The 17,749-nt window shown below is 37.4% G+C and overlaps 1 protein-coding gene across 1 annotated transcript in view; it reads right to left on the bottom strand.

The window, feature by feature from the left end:
• The window catches only part of TFEC (transcription factor EC), a 49,241-nt gene extending 31,743 nt beyond the window's left edge, over nucleotides 1–17,498 (bottom strand). The window contains exons 1-2 of the mRNA XM_007944023.1: nucleotides 17,319–17,498; nucleotides 11,630–11,716 (exon numbers count right to left, since the gene is read on the bottom strand). Coding sequence (XP_007942214.1) covers nucleotides 11,630–11,716; nucleotides 17,319–17,498 — 267 coding nt within the window. The remainder of the gene's footprint in view (nucleotides 1–11,629; nucleotides 11,717–17,318) is intronic.
• Between the last annotated feature and the right edge of the window lie 251 nt (nucleotides 17,499–17,749).

Genomic DNA, 17,749 nt, shown 5'->3' with positions numbered 1-17,749 from the left:
CACTCCTTGGAAGGAAGGTTGGGCAATATACTTCCATGGTGATATTGCCTCAGAAACCCAAGGAGGGGTTTTTTTATATGTCGGGTATTAAGCTGTTTCATAATAATAACTTACATAATTGTCTCAATTTTTTAAATAACTGTACAGCATAAAAAGGAGCCCTGGTGGTACAATGGTGAAAGCATTCAGCTGCTAATCAAAAGGTCAGATGTTCAAACCCACCAGCCATTTGTAGCAATCTTCTTTATAGAAGTAAAGATTTTACAATTTTGGAAACCCAATGGGGAAGTTTTACATTTTCCTACAGGGTCACTCAGCAGGAAGACTGGGCAATCTATTTCTGTAGAGATACTGCCTCAGAAACCCAAGGAGAGGTTTCTATGAGTCAAATCAACTCGATGGCAGTTTTTTTTTGGGGGGGGGAAGTCACTGCATAAGTCATTTCACTGCTAACCAGAAGGCTGGAAGTTCAAACCCACCAGCCACTCCTCAGAAAGAAGACTGGGCAACCTACTGCCATAGTCATATTGCCTCAGAAACCCAAGGAGGAGTCGCTATGAGTTAGATCCCAGTCAACGACAGTGCGTTGCTGTTGTTGTTTGTTATAAGCCATAATTGATTCAACAGCCATGAATATAGGTATTGGGTAAATATCAAAATTCCCATTTTAAATATAAACTAGCTAAACTTTTGAAAATGAACTACTTAGTTCAAGATTATATAGCTTTATAAATAGAGGGCCTGGGACTCAAATTCAAGTCTATCTGACACAAACACTGGTTTTTTTAGCTACCCTATTAGGAAGGGAGGAGCTCTAGTAGCCTAGTGCCTAAGGCACTTGACTGCAAACCCACCAGCCACTTCTCGGACGGAAGGTTGGGCAATCTGCTTCCGTAGAGATACAGCCTCGGAAACCCAAGGAGGGGTCGCTATGAGTTGGGTCCGACTCCATGACACATAACAACAACAACAGTATTGTGGAAGGGTCTTTGCTTTCAAACTTTCAGTGGTAAAAATGTTTCAAGTACTCAAACAGGGTGGAAGCCATTGAAGGTGCTTTCCTCAGTTTTCTTTCCCACTGGTATTATCCCCACCTCAGAAGTATCAAAATGCAGCCTATACTCTAAGGCTCAGCTTAAGGTCAACACCCTCTCTGGCACTATCCCTCCCCAGAGCCTGGTTTATTTTTCTCATTACCAAATCACTTTAGAACTAATAAACTCTGCCATAAATTTCCTAATTTAATTTATTTATTTATTTTTTTAGCCCTCTTCATTTATATTCACTCAGCAAGAGAGATGGCACTATAGTATATTCTCATGTTCTTACAAATTGATTATTGAACTAAAACACTGAGCAATTTCTCTCTCTCTCTCCCTCTCTCTCTCTCTCTCTCTCTCTCTCTCTCTATATATATATATATATGCAGAAAGTTCCTCATTATAAATCCAAAACAAAAGAAAATGTTATACAGTTACATATTATTTTTCCAGATAACTTCTCAATATAAATACCATAAATGAAGAGAAAAAGAATTGTGTTACATATATACACATGCACACATACATATAGAGTTCATATATGCACATAAATTATTACATGTGTATAGTGTATCTATAGCTCTCTATGCACATATATCTCAACATATTTAGTGTTAGTTTCATGGGGAACTCAGGTTAATATTTTGAATTCTTTGAATCCTCGGTTTGGCTTTTCTGTGAAGATAGGCATTGTGAATCTAAAACGGGAAAAGTAAGCATCACACTATTAGGCAGAATAACTGTAGACATAAAAAGAAGATAAACTTCAGGGATAAAAAGGAAGCCCTGTAGGGAACATATACCAGCACAATGTATGCGTACATGAAAAATGGGTATTTGAAAGATTATTTTCTTTCCTTTTTGGTATTTATTCATCTAAATGCAGTAAACTAGATTTTTCCAGGACACACACCATTGAAATCCCTCTAAGTTTATTTTATTTGTGAAAGCAGGACTCTGAGGTTTGAATGGCAAACACTGAACAGAGAAGGCCCACTGTGTTATTAGTATTATTATTTTGTTCTATTATGAGTGAATAAAAATAACATATTGGGTGGGAGTGGGAGAACCCGTCTCCTTGATCAGCTAGTTTATAACTCAAAGAGATAAAATATGGAAGACTCACAGGTGAAAAATAAATAACCTAGAAATGTATTTTGTATCACACATTTATATGAACATGATTTATTTAATATTAAGTTAATAAAAACAGTTATTAATTTAAAGTAAATTCTGTAGCAAATAACAGCTGTAGCTGTAAGTGGAACCCTACTTCCTTGATGAAAAATTCATAGTAAAATATTACTTTAGTTTCAGCATCTCTTTAGTAAACAAACTGTCAAACATTTGTTCTCTAGCCCAGAGCACTAAAAACCATCTTTTAAGTAAACAACTTTGTCAATAGAGAACATTATATTTTTATGCATTTCAAAACTCAATTTCTATATACCTATACTATTTATTATACATTTATAAAGTTTAAATTCAGTATTTAAGGTGGTTTCAATCTCCAAACATTGAAAGAATGCCAAAAGGCCCTTGCTCACCAGTTTTAACTTTGAAGTGTCTGTAACCTTCACAACAGCAATGGTTTTCTTTTTCTCCTTCATCATTTTCTTTTCCTTAAACTTGCAAATAACAACCAGGAGAGCTGTGCAGAAAGTTCTGCGCTAAGGTGAACTTTGGTTCTTCCTTGGACTTTAAGACTAATCTGGTCTAGATTGTGATTGACAAAAGCTTGCTCGTTGATGTGATTCAGTTCTTTCAAGTTCCAACCAAGCACAGGGGGCTGTTAATATTTACTCAGTCCTCGTCTCTGGAATGGTCTTGAACTATAACAATTTACTTAGATTGCCAAATGCCACCAGCATTTACAGACACCTGATTGAAAATACCTACATACGATAGAAGAAATGAGTTACTATGCAAAACCACATCTCCAAAAGGAAAGGGTGAAACTAAGGCCAATGGGTGGGAAATACAGGGACATAGATGTAAGATCAGAGGCTAAGCAATCATTCAACGGGAGGATGCAGGGGCTCAGCTCAGTCTCACATTGCGTCAAACCCTAAGATTCTAAAATCCAATGCAATGACTGACTACCTTCTTAAAGCTCACAACAGAGTAGGTTGGATTTTTGCATTTGGCTTCGTATAGCACTCCATTAAAGCCCCTACCTTGCCATCCACTAACGATACGAACTTGAGCTAGTCATTGAATTTCTGTAAGTCTCCTTCCCTATCTCATAGGTTTGTTGTGAGGATTAAATGCAATAGTTTATGAAAAGTCATTCACACAGTCCTTGTCACATAGGAAGTATCCAATACATTGTAGCTGTCTTTGTTGCTGCTTTTTCTCCATTTAAAAGTTCCTAAATAGGAATATAAAATGGGAAGGTTGTTTTTCAAAACTGCATGTGGATTTGCAAGTGATTTATTGAATATATATTTGCTGAACACCCAAGCTGTGTTAAAATGATGAGCAGATCACTGTTGCAGCCAGGGACGCAGCAGTGAACAAGACAGACAAAATCACTCTCTTCAAGTAGTTTACACCGTAGGGGGTGGAGTGGTATATACAATAGATGGGTAATTGGAATAATCAGTAAGATATTTTTTGGTACTGTACTCAGAAGTGTCAGGAAGTGTATAAAATAATATATGAAGTTAAAGAATGATGGGGCGAGGTCTTTTAGCTTGGGTAATTGTAGAAGGCTTTTCTGATAAGGTGATGTTGGTTGACTAAAGATCTAAATCATAAAGGGGCAGCCATGCAAATATCTGGAAAAAAAGTATTCCAAGTTAAAAAAATAAAAAGAAAGAAAAGAAAATTCAGTGGCTCCATGTTCCTTATTATGTTCCTTACTTACCAGGTTCAAGGAACAGGAAGAAAGAAGGCTACTGAGGACAGGCCCTAAAGTCAAAGAGAAATTCCAATTATGGTGGGAAAAAAAATCTGGGTTATATTCTGAAGATATCAAGAGGTTAACAGAATGTTAACTAGACAGTAACACAATTTGATTTTTGCTTTGGGAAGATCATTCTGGTTGTTCTGTAAAGAAAAGCAGTAGGAGGGCAAATAGTAGCAGTGGGACAAAGTTGGAACTTATCATAGTTCAGGTGGAAGCCAATGGCAGCCTGGAAAAGTGTTTGAGTAGCAGAGATGGTGAGAACTGATGGGATTGGGGAAAACTTGGATGCTGATGAGAAGGATTTACTGACAGATGTAGGTACATGGGTATGGGAACAAGAGAGAGCATAGTAAGCACAACTTTTTTTTTTTTTTTTTAATTCTAGATCAACAAAAGGAGATTCTCTGGAAAGAAAAAACAAAAGCTTCTTTTTAGTCAAATTACATTTTTGTGTTAGAAACACAAAAGATGTCAAGGAAGCACAAGGATATATACATTTAGCATTTGTGAGAGGATACGGCTGGGATAAGTTAAGATCATTAAGAATACCTATAGAGCTGGTAGTGTAGTGCCTAAAATCTTCCCATTTTATATTCCTATTTAGGAACTTTTAAATGGAGAAAAAGCAGCAACAAAGACAGCTACAATGTATTGGATACATCCTATGTGACAGGAACTGCTAACCAGAAAGCTGGCGGTTCAAACCCACCAGCCATTCCTTGGAAGGAAGATGGGGCAATCTACTTCTGTAGTGATACTGCCTCAGAAACCCAAGGAGGGGTCACTATGAGATGGGGTCGACTTGACGGCACATAACAACAACAACATAGAGCTAACTTAAGATCACCATAAGGAGCTTCAGTGGTACAGTGACTAAAGCATTTGACTGCTAACCAGAGATTTGGCGGTTCAAACCCACCAGCCACTCTGCTAAAGGAAGATGGGGCATTCTACTTCCATAAAGATTTCCCGCCTCGGAATGTAAGAATCCACTTGACCATAGTCAGTTTTTTGAGTTTTATAGAGTATGCATAGCTACAGGAAAAAAGAGGGTTGAAGGCTCAGCCTTGAGGCATTTCAGAATTTATACATCTGTTAGAAAGGAAAGAACCAATAAAGTGGGAAAAAAAATAAAATAAAATAAACATACACCAAAAAAAAAAAAGAAACAGAGAATACATGCCACAAGATCCCAGATAGTACTTCAAGAATGAAGGAGTAGTCAACCATGTCAAATGCCACCAAGAATCCAAGTTAGATGAGAACAGAGAATTTGCTATTGGCCTCTTCAATGAGAGTGATGGGTTGGTTTTAAGATTCCCTTCTGGTGGTGTAGTGCGTAAGGCATTTGACTGCTAACCCAAAAGGCTGGCAGCTCAAACCCATCAGCCACTTCTCAGAAGGCAGATTGGGCAATCTACTTCAGTAGAGATACTGCCTCAGAAACCCAAGGAGGGGTCGCTATGAACTGGATTGACTCAATGGCACTGAGTTGGGATTTTTTTTTTTTTAAGAATTATGAGGACAAAATATATTGGAGATCAGAGAATGGGAGGTGAGGAAACGGAGGAAGAGACAAAATGGAGGCTGGGAGTTTTGCTGTGTAGGGGAATAGTGAAATGGTGTGGTAGTCAGAGAAGAAATGTTTTCAAAAGCATTTGTTTTGTTTAGTTTTATTTGTAACAGGTGTTATTCGTCTAATGTAATGCTAATAGTTATAGTCTAACACAGCAGAATATACTGATGTTATAGGAGGATGAGCAGCTATTTAGAAAGGAAGTCTTTGGGAAAGTTCAAATAAGTGGGATCTAGGACATGAGTGGTGGGACTGACTTTGTATTGGGACATTCTATCATAATGGCAAGGATGGCAGGAAAACTGGAAAGAGATGCAGGTGGTTTAGTAGAATTGGCATTGAAAAGCTAATGAGTAAGTGCTAATCTCGTTGCATATATCTTATGTCTAAAATATGTTGAGAAAAGAAAATCAGCTGAAAAAATGGAGATTGGATGGGAAATCCTGAAGATTTGAGGAGAAAAGAGAAGGCATAAGAAAGTTGTCTCAAATAATAGGAATTTTACCAAAGAATAGTTGTAGTATTGTCTGGTAGTCATGAGTGCCCCTGTGAGATTTGGGTGATATATATGAGGGGAGCATCATGGGAAATGTGATAAAATTTTATCTACTCAGCTGTTGCCATTAAGACACAGAGTAAAGTGAGAGATTAACTTAATCAGAGTTGGAATTTGCTAGGAAAATAAAGGAAATTGGGAACACTATGGATGGAAGAAAATCTTAACAATATTAGGAGTGGGAAGGAGTAGCCACTAAAAACGCAGATAGAGTCAACAGATTTGGAATCTCAACAAGGTGGAACAATTTTTAAGGTGGGAACACTAGAGTGAGTACACTGAAAAAATAGGAGGTTGTGATGGTCAAAGAGTATGAAACAAAAATTGAAGAGGTGGAGAGAAATTCATAATAACAAGATCAAGGTTATGACCATATGAGGGAGTAACTGAAATGGAAGTGGAAAAATATACCATAGGCATTAAGGAGATAGAGAAACTGAGAAGTTAAGGTATTGACTGGAGTTGTCTGATTTGGCTGCATTTTTGTCACCCTTTCTAGCTCCTTATATGTTTGTTGTAGGAACTAATTAACAGGTGGCTCAGAAGGAAGTTTGGGCAATCTACTTCTATAGTGATACCACCTGGGAAACTCAAGGAGGTGTCACTATGAGTCAGATCTGACTCAACGGCAGTGAGTTTGGTATTTGGTTTACCTCTTGATCAAGTAGAAATTGAGGTGTAATTTCTGCTTAATTATTCAGTCTTGTCAGTCATCATTCACTGTTGGGTCAGAAATGCCTGGACAATTTTGATTTATAACAACATCTGGACTACTTCATTCACTCTGCGTAAATCTGGACAACTACAATGCCCCAAGCTCCTCTCAGAAACTTTCAAGTCTCCAACCCACAGAAGTTATAACACCACTTTTATTAACTCTATATAGGTTTTCTAGGAGCTCTGGTGGCATACAGCCTAAGGCATTTGACTGCTAATCAGAAGGTTGGTGGTTCAAACCCACCAGCCACTCCTTGCAAGGAAGATTGGGCAATCTATTTCTGTAGTGATACTGCCTCAGAAATCCAAGGAGAGGTCTCAATGAGTTGGATCTGACTCCATGGCAGTGTTTTTTGTTTTTGTTTATTTGTTTGGGATGGATATGTAGGTTTTCTGCTCGGGTCACAGCAAAGGACCTTCTGGTAGTTAAAGTTATATGTCAACTTGGCTGGACCATGGGTTTTGTGTGCCTGGGCAACTGGATTGAGTTATTCCCCATGATGATATTTGTAATCATCTCCTTGTTGTAATGTCCTGTGAGCAGCTAAGTGGCTGACTTCAGGCTGTGGTCTACTTCTAATATATAAGGAGAAGTTTTGAGAAATGTCTCTAGCTTTTTTGGCACATCTGTACCCTGCACTTGGCTGATTCTTGGCCTTTCATGTTGCTTGCTTATTTTCAGCTTTCCCATTTTACCTATTTTGGGTTTGTCAGCCTCAGCAGCCAGCAGCTGCATGAGTCTGAAAAGCCTCCAGCTTTAATGGGCCTCGAATAGGAAGCAGAGCTGAAGCCCCATGTTGAGGGGCCTTCACCCAGTCTCTAGAGCCAGCACTTTGAACTTGGACTTCTAGCCTCCTAAATTATAAAAGAATAAATACCTGTTTGCTAAAGCCATCCACTTGTGGGTGTGTTTGTTATAGCAGTACTAGAGAACAAAGGCAGACTCCAAAGTGACTAATAGAACACTCAACGGATTATATGGAGACCAAGCATATTTTTGTGTGAACTACATAAATATATGTAAAACACTTAGAAAAGTGGTTATCAAAAAGTAGATGAGCAATTAAGAATAATTATTGTTATTGATAAAGACCTTCCCTTCTGAATTTTACTATAGTGTACATCTGTTACTTTAGCCTAACTAGAATTCATTTAGAGTCCCTGAAAGATACAAATGGTTAATGCATTCAGCTATTAACGGAAAGATTAAGGCTCAAGCCCACCCAGAGTTACCTGGGAAGAAAGCCCTGGCAAAAAATCAACCACTGAAAACTCTATGAAGCAAGTTTTGTGAAACAGCCTGACACACATGAGGTCATCATGAGTTGGAGTCAAATGGATGGAAACTTGTAAACACAGTATTACATATTGATTTTTAGATGACACAGACCAGTGAATTCACTTTAACTTACACTTATATGAAGGAGGTCTGACTGTGCAGTGGTTTAAGTATTTGGCTGCTAACCAAAAGGTCTGAGATTCTAATCCACCAGCTGCTCTTTGAGAGAAAGATGAGGCAGTCTGCTTCTGTAAAGATTTACAGTCTTGGGGCCAGTTCTACTCTGTCCTACAAGGTTGCTATGAGTTGGAATCACTCATTGGCTGTGGGTTTTGGTTTAAGCCCAAATGAGCAAAATTCTATCCTCTAGAACCAAAAGTGTGCTGGCTAATAAACTTGCTCAGAATAATCTTTTGAGTATAACAGATAATTATTTTTATCTGATTCATATAGAGTAGCTATGAGTGGAATTGACTCAGTGGCAGTGGGTTTATTTTTGTCCACCTAACTATAAAAATCCTTTTGCGTTTCCTCCCTCTGTTCTATTAGCTAGCTATTCTTATACATTCTCTTCTTTCTCACTTCTTGTCTTTTCTTATGTTATCTTAATTTGCTACTTTCTGGCCTTCATGTCTATCTCTTAAAATCTTAACTATCCTTCATAACTATTTCTCTAACATCATCTCTTCCTGAAATATTTTCAAAAATTCTTAATTTAGCATGGTCACTCCTTTAGCCAACCTTCAGAGTAACTCTCTGACAAGCATTTAAAATATATACATCTACTCTTAAAAAAAAAACCAAACTCACTGCCTTCGAGTCAAATTTGACTCATAACGACCCCTCTTTTGTTTCTGACTCAGTATCTCTATGGAAATATAGTCTTCTTTCCGAGGAGTGGCTGGTGGGGCTTGAACAGCCAGCCTTCTGATTAATTGTGAAATGCCACAGGCACTATGCCACCAGAGCTCTATTCTTCTACGTTTTAATATAAAAACTGCCTCTGAGAAAAATACTTTTAATTATCTCTGTAATGCTGAAGAAGAAAGCAAAACAAAGAGAAGTTAAATGAGTTGCACATTGTCTCAGTGTCTAGGTTGTTGCTGTTAGCTGCCATCAGTCACCCCTCCACTCCTGATGATCCCACACACAACTGAACTTGAAATTACCCAGCCCTGCACCATCACAATAATTGGTTGTGGATGGGATCCTTGTAAGTCACAGGGTTTTCACTGGTTGATTTTAGGAAGTAGATCATCAGGCCTTCTTCCCAGTCCATCTTAGTGTGACAAACCTTGCTGAAATCTGTTGAGCATCACAACAACGCATGATCCACCACTGACAGACAGGTGGTGGCTGCACAGGAGTTATACTGTCTGAGAATCACTTCAGAGTCTCCCTTGTGGAAAGTGAGAATTCTATCACTGACCCACAACTGCCTCATAGCATCTAGATTAGAACCTGGCCCTAAATCCACACCCTTTCCCTCCCTGCTTCTCTGGTCTACTTCATTGCACTGCTCCACTATATTATCACCTTTCGATACATGATTTGTCTCTCACTCAACTTTCAGTCTCTCCGACTGTTGTTGTTAGTTGTTGTTGAGTTTATGCTTTGCAAATATATATTCAATATATAATTGGTTCATTGAACTTCTTGGTTTTACATGTAGATTTAGAAGGATCAGTGATCTCTGATTGGTCAACAGAAGATATTTCTTTACATACCAGGACTAGCCCAGTTTATCTACCTTTTAAAAAGTAAATTCTTTAATTTAAAAGCAAATTCATGATAGCCATTACCACTACTTTGTACTATGTATCTACATGACCTCTGCAAAAATAAGTATGATAATTTGGCAAAGAGAATGGTTCAAGATACAATTTAAATGATATAAGTACCACATACATAGAAGAGAAGATTGCAGGAAATTAATTTTTTATCAAATTCAGAAGTTGAATAATGGTTAAGAAAATAGCATCCTTATGTTGTGAAATTGGACAAGGAGAAATTAGTATCAATAAGTATTTGTCTAGTATTAGTCAGTATTCATGTAACTGCGCTACTTGAAATCTGAAGAGAGATGAGGTAGAAAGAGATGTCGTTCTGTCCTAAAAAAAAAAAAAAAGAAAAAAAAAACCTGCAATAAAAACAGTTTCCAATCTCATCTGATTTCTGGCAGGTAATATTAGTATCATTGATTTATTATGTGAGGAGGTGTTTCATGCTGGGGGGGAAGGAGCAAGAAGTACTCTCTCTTTAGATTATATATTTGAGAATTATTATTTTTTTTAAAGATAGGGTGCTTTCTCCAATTTTCTTTTAAGATTAAACTTTTAAATTTAAAATACAATTAAAATAGCATAACCTATTAATTAACTGATGAAGAGTGTCCACAATATATAATATGGTCAAAATAAACTTTCTTTAAATTAAATTTGTAATGTAAAAATTCAATCACAATCTTTCATATCCTTTTCTTTCATGTTTCCTAGAGGTCTTAAACAATATACAAACAAACCAACAATAACTATTCAAAATATGTCGAAGGAGCTTGCAAGCCCTTTAGAGATAACGTTTTCAGTCATTACCAAATGATCTAGGAGAAGGCAACAGCAATCCAGTAAGAGATAAGATATCACCCCTATATTGCATATAATTCCAGGAATTTGTTCTGATTTCAACACAGAAGTCTTTCTACATGCTTTAAAGCAGGATGAGGCCTATTTTTTCTTCCATACAATCTTTAAACTCTACTTATTGACTGAGAAGTAAATTTATATACTTCTTTTGACATAATCTTTTTCTTTCCTTTACAGGGTAGAGAATTTCTGACTGTAATAGCTATTGTTGTTGTTGTTGTTATGTGCCGTCAAGTCGGCCCCGACTCATAGCAACCCCTTCTTGGGTTTCCAAGGCAATATCACTACAGTAGATTGCCCAATCTTCCTTCTGAGGAGTGGCTGATGGGTTTGAACTGCCAGCCTTCTGGTTAGCAGTCAAGTGCCTTAGGCACTATGCTATCAGAGCTCCTATTAGTCATGGTGAAATAGTCAAGATATAATCACAGTCTTATAAGATGTCTGATTACATGCTGTGCTTCAAATAGGAAATCTGAAGATTAAATCACTCATAGAAAATGCTATAGCAGATTAGATACACAATTAGATGGGTACATATAGAGACAGTTAGAATTGACTCAATGGCAATGTGTTTGGTTTTGGTTTTTGTATAGACACAGATGGAGATACATATTGAAATAGATAAATAATCTCAGTAACATTATATAATCTTTTTCTGCGTAAAATATTTTCTAACATAAATCTATTTCTAGATTACTCTTAGTCTTGACACAATCATTGGTAATAATAATTTAATTTAGATTAAAATAATTTAAATTAATAAAATACTAATTTCTAATCTTATCTTGCATCTGTTTCAAAAGCACGGAAGAAAATACTATTTACTAATCAAGTAAAATTTCTTGTTATCATCAGAGGCTATTACTTATTTCAATCCTGTTGAGGTCCACAGGTCTGGAAACACTTACTGTTTTTTGCATTAGCAGAGGAGAGTCTGTTCCTTCCTCTTTAAAACTTGATTCCATACCGATTATATCCTCAATAACGTCCTCCATCTATCAAAATACAATACGTTTAAAAAAAATGTGTGTAATGTTCAGCTTCAGCCTGATTTCAGATAGAAAAATTTTAGCAATCTTAACAGTGCTTTAGAATATTTAAATTGAAGATATAGCTATATCAAAACCCATAATATTGTAAAAGTGAAGAGGAGATAATCCTGACACTCTTTGATCTGTGTTGTCTTTCTTTGCTTTTATTTCCATCACCTGGTAGGGTTTGTCACTTAGAAATTAGTATCTACAAAAATAGGATGGTTACCATGAAGTACCTTGAGCCAGAGCCCTAATATTCAGTCTGTAGGGAAATGACTTCCTACAAACTCTATTTTACTTTTAAAATGTCTTGATTATATTTTATAGATGGTTATTTAAGAAAACGTTGGTCAAATTTTAACTGATTAGTGGACATGGATACAGACAATATAGAGATGTATTGTCTTGCTTCCCTAATGCCCTATAGTGCTAATAGTAGAGCTAGTAATAATAACAGCAACAACAACAATGGATGCCCTAGGTAGTAATACTACAAACACTGATGTAGCGAGTGAAGAATTCTAGACAATGCTGTAAGTACAGCGCATATATCAACTCATTTAATCTTTACAATAACCCTGTGAAGTAAGTATTATCATTAGCTCCCCAGTACAGATAAGGATACTGAGGGAAAGAGAAGTGCAATAGCTTGTCATAGATTATACAGTTAGTGAGTGGCAGGGCAGGATTGAAACCCTGGAAATCTGGGCCTATAGTCCCAACTTCAATCAGATTTCTACTCTCTTTCTCAACTCCTTTATAAAACAGCCTTCCTTCCCTTAGGCCTTTTAGCTTGGAAAGATTTAAAGTGTATATTTTTTAAAATACCATGCCAATTTTTTTTTCTCCTCTCTCTCTCTCTCTCTCTCTCTCTCCTTTAGCTCTGCTCTAGGTCTCTTCTGTTTCATCCTATTCTCTTTAGTGAAATTCTAAAGCATGGTGTTGACTCAAATATAAGACAAATTCTGAGTTTACATAGCTGTAGTGTAAATTGCCCATGGCCTATGCCTAAGCAATCAAGAGAAAACTCAGTTAGATATATATATTTAAAAAAACCTTATGATTCTGTTACTGTTATGGTCTAAGCAACATTTCTGGGAATCTTAGAGAAGCAAATGTCCAGAGAATTCTGCTAAGACATTCACAAGGCCATATGCCAGTTAGTTGGAATGCTATTCATACATTAATTTAACAAATATTTATTGAGCATCTATCATTTGCAAGACCTTGTTGTAAATGCTGCAGCTACTGCAGTGAACAGCACAAAGTCTTTCCCTCCACAGAACTCAAATACTGTTGAGAAGACAGAAAATAAACAGCTTAATAGCAAACAGTGACCTGAAGAGATTAAAACACACAGAGGATAGAGCTTGATAGGGGGCAGATGTTATTTTGGGAAGTGGTCAGAGAAAGATTTACTAAAGGAGTGATATTTGAAGAGAAACATGAATAACATGGGGAAGAGTAGTCCTTGAAAAGTGACCAATAGAGGCAACGGCCCTGAGGTGAGACAAAACTCAGCATGTTTGAGAAAGAGTGAGAAGGCCAAAGGGAGTAGAGCAGAGTGAATGAAGGCAGGAGGGGTTGGAAGGAAAGTTGAGAAAGCAGGCAATAAACTGACATTATAGAGCATTCTAGGCCAGTCCTATACAGCAGAACTTTCTGGAATGATGAAAATGTTCTTTATCTGAGCTAAGTTGCTAATATAGTAGCAACTAAACACACATGGCTACCGAGCACTTGAAATATAGTTAGTGGGACTGAACAACGAATTTGTAATTTCATTGTGTTCTTAAAATGTTTATGAAATCTTATTAATTTAACATTAAATTTAAATAGCCATGGTGACTACTGGATACTGTACTGAAGACTACAGTTCTAGGCCAAGGCCAGGCCAGGAGTTTGGATGTTATTCCAGGTGCTTTGAGAGATCTTTAAAGGATCTATGATAATAAATTTCCATGTATTGTTTGTTTTGTTTAGTCTGCTCTCTGAAAAATTTTAAGTAAATTCTTTATTGTTACTAAACTCAAATTTTTATTTCATATTTCTCTCTCCCACATTCCACCCTTAAATGGACAACAGACCTGTACTGAACAGAAGTGGAAAAGATTTGAGAAAAAAAAGGATGGTCAATACATTTGTGACTAACGCTTATTCTTTTGGGTTTTCTAGCAATTTCAGTAAAAATTACACATAAATTATCCCAACCCTTTTCACTCTGGGAGCTTACTCATTCCTTTGCATCTGTAATCTTCCCTCTTCCTATAAACACGCTCTTCAAGATAGAAAGCTTTCTCTCAACTTATGCACCCTTCCTGGTCACTGCTCCTCTTTTCCAGTCCTCTCGTTTTTCCATCCGACCTGATGGAAGTGGAAGCATCCACTGCGTACTGGGCTACTCCACACTGAGGGGAGGGCCCACGCTGCTCTTCTTTCCTCCTCCCAATCAATCCATAAGCCCTAGAAATTGGACTCTGATCCCATTGCTAGGGCCTCTTTATCTTGACCTTCATTATTTCAGAACTGCCCCTAGCCTTTGGTATTGTTAACAATGATTTCTTATTGAAAAACCTTTAATTTCTGAATCACAGCACTGTTGCCTTTTCCCAACCTGCCTGACTACTTCTTTCCCCTCCTCTGGCTTCCAATCTTTTTATCTTTTAAATGGGACACTCCTGAGGGATCTGTATAGAATACTTCTTTCTACTTACTCATGACTCTCCACAACAGATACCACTACATTTTATGGTTTCAAAGATCAGCCATATACGGATGGTACTACATCGAGAATCCAGCCTCTGCAAACACACTCAAGAGGTGACTCAAGATAAAGTTGAAATGCTCTTCATTTCTCAGAACCTTTTTCAGACATTACTCCTCTATCTCTGTATGCAAAATTTCAGCCTCCTGAGAGTCTCTGCCTTTGGTTGAACACCTCTATCCTTCCGATCTGTCACCTGCCCACATGACTATCTTTTCTGCTTCATTTATCAGACTTTGGTCCTGACATTATCCAAAGTTGATTAGAGATGTACAACCTATCCCAAATCTTTGCTTCATAGCTTTGAGACATTTTCATAATTAACAACCTAGGAATCCATTGCCATTAAAAAAAAAAAAAAAAGACTGCAAACACAAAGTCTTATAGCACTTGAAATGGAAATGAAAATAAATAACAGAGCAAACAAAACAAGAATTACAAAATAGCAAAACAAGCATCCTCAAAGTGATCAAGGAAGATAACCAGATACAAAGAAATTAAAAGTTGTTCTGAAGAAAAGCAAAATGGAGATAATGTGCATGCAAAGAATGAAGTTCAAAGATGCATAAACAATGTATAAGCTTTCATAGATTTAAAAATAAGCATCTACAGAAGAACAAAAGTTGAGCTTTATTCCAAGATGCAGACTTGAACAGCCAACCTTTCAGTAACCAGCTCAATATATTCCCTTGATAACATACAAACTTCCTATAAAAGCAAAGGTAAGATGTGTGCTTAAGGAATAAAAGACTTGCTATCAAAACCGAGAAGACTGATACATGCCACTAACGCTTTCTCATTTTTTTTTTTTTAGAAAATATGGACTCTACCATACTTGATAATATGTTTGGTTTTGCCTAGAATCGAGTTGTATATGCTTATTCTTCAGGATGCTTATTTTTCCTTTAGAAATCAATCTTCCACACAAAGGAATGAACTTTGGAAAGAGGTGCTTTTAAGATAAATTGTATTGGGTGTAGTTCTAATATTTACTGAACAGATGATTTTCTTCCTACATATATTTTTAGGGTTTTCATAGTGCACATGGAGAGCCTGGCTCTACATTCATTTTTCTGGAACACTCTCCCTCTCTATTTAATACTGAGAAGTTTAGGTGAATGTCCATGTAGAGATGTATATATATATATATATATTCACTAAACAACCTACCAGATCTTTATTCTTTTCCCCTTCTAGATTAACATAAAATTTACAACAACAACAAATGTCTTCCTCCATCATTTGGAATACAGATAATGGATTACGAGCTTGACTTTAGGAGCTCTGGTAGCCCAGTCGTTAAGGCATTAGGCTGCTAACCTTTCTCAGTGGGAGAAAGATGATGCGGCATGCTTCTGTAAAGATTTACAGTCTTCAAAACCCCCTAGGGCAGTTCTACTCTGTACTATAGGTTCACTATGAGTAGGAATCCACTGGATGGCTGTGGGTTTGGTTCACAGTTTGACCATGACTTTGAGATTGGAAGCTACAGACTTAATAGCTGAAAAGTAGCAACCTGAAATAAATACAAACACCACCGCCGTCAAGTCAATTATGACTCATCACGCCCCTATAGGACAGAGGAGAACTGCTCCCACAGAGTTAGCAAGGCTGTAAATCTTTACAGAAGCAGATTGCCTCATCTGTCTACCACAGAGCAGCTGGTGGGTCCAAACCACCAACATTTTGGTTTGGGGCCGAGCACTTTAACCACAGGAGTGTAGTTTGGGAGTCTAAACCGGGGAGATCCTGGAGCATGATCCCATCTAACAAAGTAGAAGGAAAGAAAGTTTGATTGATAGTGTATTTTTCTACATTGAGAAAAGCCTTCTTTCCAGTTATTAGTTTCACAGTTGTATTCATTCTTTAAAGGCTGGTTTACAAGTAACTCACACAAGCCTATAAATTCCATGAAGCTAGACACTGTCTTATTTTGTATCCTCGGCATCTCGGAATTCTTTCTTAATAAATGGTAGACAAATATTTATCAAAACAGAAAAGAAAGAAGTAGACAAATGTGAAAATCCAGTTATAAATCCATAAAATATTGAGTACAATAAGATGATCAGTGTTTTTTTAATGAACATTTGAAGTAGACAAATTTAGTGCTTTTAAATGACTGCTGCTTCTTTAATTTTCATGGGTATTTTGATATAATGTAATAATTGATAAATATTTTAACTTACCAGAAAATATTGACAGTTAAATCTGCTATTTTGGCTCACATTCATATATAATTGAAATGAACCCACCGCCATGGAGTAGATTCCCACCGTTAAGGACCCTGCACACAGGACAGGGTAGAACTGCCCCATATGCTTTCTTAGGTTGTAATCTCTTGCAAAGCTCACAAGGTCACTGCCGTGGAGTTGGGTCTGACTTATAGTGACCTCTCCTTGGGTTTCCCAGGCGGCAAGTAGATTGCCCAATCTTCCTTCCGAGAAGTAGATTGCCCAATCTTCCTTCCGAGAAGTAGATTGCCCAATCTTCCTTCCGAGAAGTGGCTGGTGCTTTGAACCACCAGCCTTCTGGTTAGCAGTCAAATGCCTCAGGCACTATAGTACCAGCTGCCACATCTTTTTCCCGGAGCAGCTGGTGGTTTCGAACTTCAGGCCTTAGCAGCCATGCACTTGACCACCAGAGCTTCATTAATGGAAATGAATACTAATAAATAACATGTTTCTTTCGAATCTGCATTTGGAATATTTACTGTAAGAATACAGACTTAAATTTCTTTATCAGTGTTTTTTTTTCATCAAACACTAATCATACATATTCATGACCAGCCATGAGACATACATGCCACTCCACACTGTCATCTTCTTCCCCGAGAGTTAGCAACTTTGTGAATGGGCTCCCTGTGAGGCCCGCGTCATTGTCGGGAGACACATGTCCGTGCCTCACCGGAAGACCACCGCTGGGTGCTGGAGGGTGTGACTGCTTCAGGGTCTGGTTGAGGATCTGACGGTCAAGGGTCATGAAGGGTTTTGCTTGCTGTCTTTGAATTTTCTGTAGCTGAGTCCTCGCAGGATTTTCCAAGTAGGCTGGGACCTACAACATATAAACCAAACAAAATACAGTGGGTAACATCATCTATTAAATAAGAATTCTGATTTTGACATTATAACTGTAACAACAAATCACTGCCATCCAGTCAAGTCCAATTCACAACAGCCCTATTGGACGGAGTGGAACTGCCCCATTGGGTTTCCAAGACTGTAAATAATTAA

This window comes from Orycteropus afer, unplaced genomic scaffold (genome assembly GCF_000298275.1).
Source record: "Orycteropus afer afer isolate SDZICR_OR568_19922 unplaced genomic scaffold, OryAfe1.0 scaffold00007, whole genome shotgun sequence".
Lineage (NCBI taxonomy): Eukaryota > Metazoa > Chordata > Mammalia > Tubulidentata > Orycteropodidae > Orycteropus > Orycteropus afer.
This window is presented reverse-complemented; position numbering and strand designations above follow the sequence as displayed.